The sequence below is a fragment of the Condylura cristata genome, unplaced genomic scaffold (assembly GCF_000260355.1).
Source record: "Condylura cristata isolate star-nosed mole 26May11 unplaced genomic scaffold, ConCri1.0 scaffold00032, whole genome shotgun sequence".
In the NCBI taxonomy this organism is placed as follows: Eukaryota; Metazoa; Chordata; class Mammalia; order Eulipotyphla; family Talpidae; genus Condylura; species Condylura cristata.
The window spans coordinates 102274-102967 of record NW_004567133.1 but is presented as its reverse complement, the minus strand read 5'-3'; the positions used below and the strand labels follow the sequence as shown (position 1 = coordinate 102967).

Below are 694 nucleotides of genomic sequence, written 5' to 3'. Positions count from 1 at the left end.
GTAGTGTGTCCTGAACTACACGTGTGAGACACCAAGCCAATGGGCAGTGGCATAGGACAGAAGGGGGAAGAGGGCACCTTCTGCTCTGAGCAGTGCTGAGAAGGCAGTCAGAGAGCAGGCCTAGGCCCTAACGTTGGTGTAAGGAGGATGAAACATATGTCTGAGCCCCACACCCCTTGCCCTAATTCCCTCTTCTTCCTGTGGCGTGTGCAGGCAGGGAAGACATGGCTCACCAGCCGCTGCACTCAGAGCTGTGTCTGCACAGCAGGAGCCATCCAGTGCCAGCCCTTCACCTGCCCCGCTGGGTCCCACTGCCAGGCCAAAACCGCTGGCAGGGAAACCTGTGAACCATATGGTAAGAGGGGCTTGGGAAGGTGGACAGCAGGCAGGGCAGGAAGGCTGAGGGCTGGCATGGGGCGGGCCAGTGCCATGGCACAAGGCGCCTCTCATCACTGCCTGCTCTGTGGCCTCAGACCCACTAGCTGTGACCCGCTCTCCTCCTCCTCCGCAGGTCAGCAATGCCCGGCCAACAGCAGCTACACAGCCTGCATGCCCTCCTGCTTACCTTCATGTCAGGACCCAGAAAATAATTGCAAAGGCAGCCCAGCCCCCTCCACCTGCCGGGAGGGCTGCATTTGTAAGCCTGGATTCATGCTCAGTGAGAAGCGTTGTGTGCCCAAGACCCAGTGTGGCT

General features: G+C 59.8%; 1 protein-coding gene across 1 annotated transcript in view; it reads left to right on the top strand.

Moving 5' to 3' along the window:
• Positions 1 to 694, top strand: part of ZAN (zonadhesin) — a 52205-nt gene that overhangs the window by 42021 nt on the left and 9490 nt on the right. Inside the window, exon 37 of the mRNA XM_012731625.1 lies at positions 214 to 355. Within this exon, the coding sequence (XP_012587079.1) occupies positions 214 to 355 (142 nt within the window). The remainder of the gene's footprint in view (positions 1 to 213; positions 356 to 694) is intronic.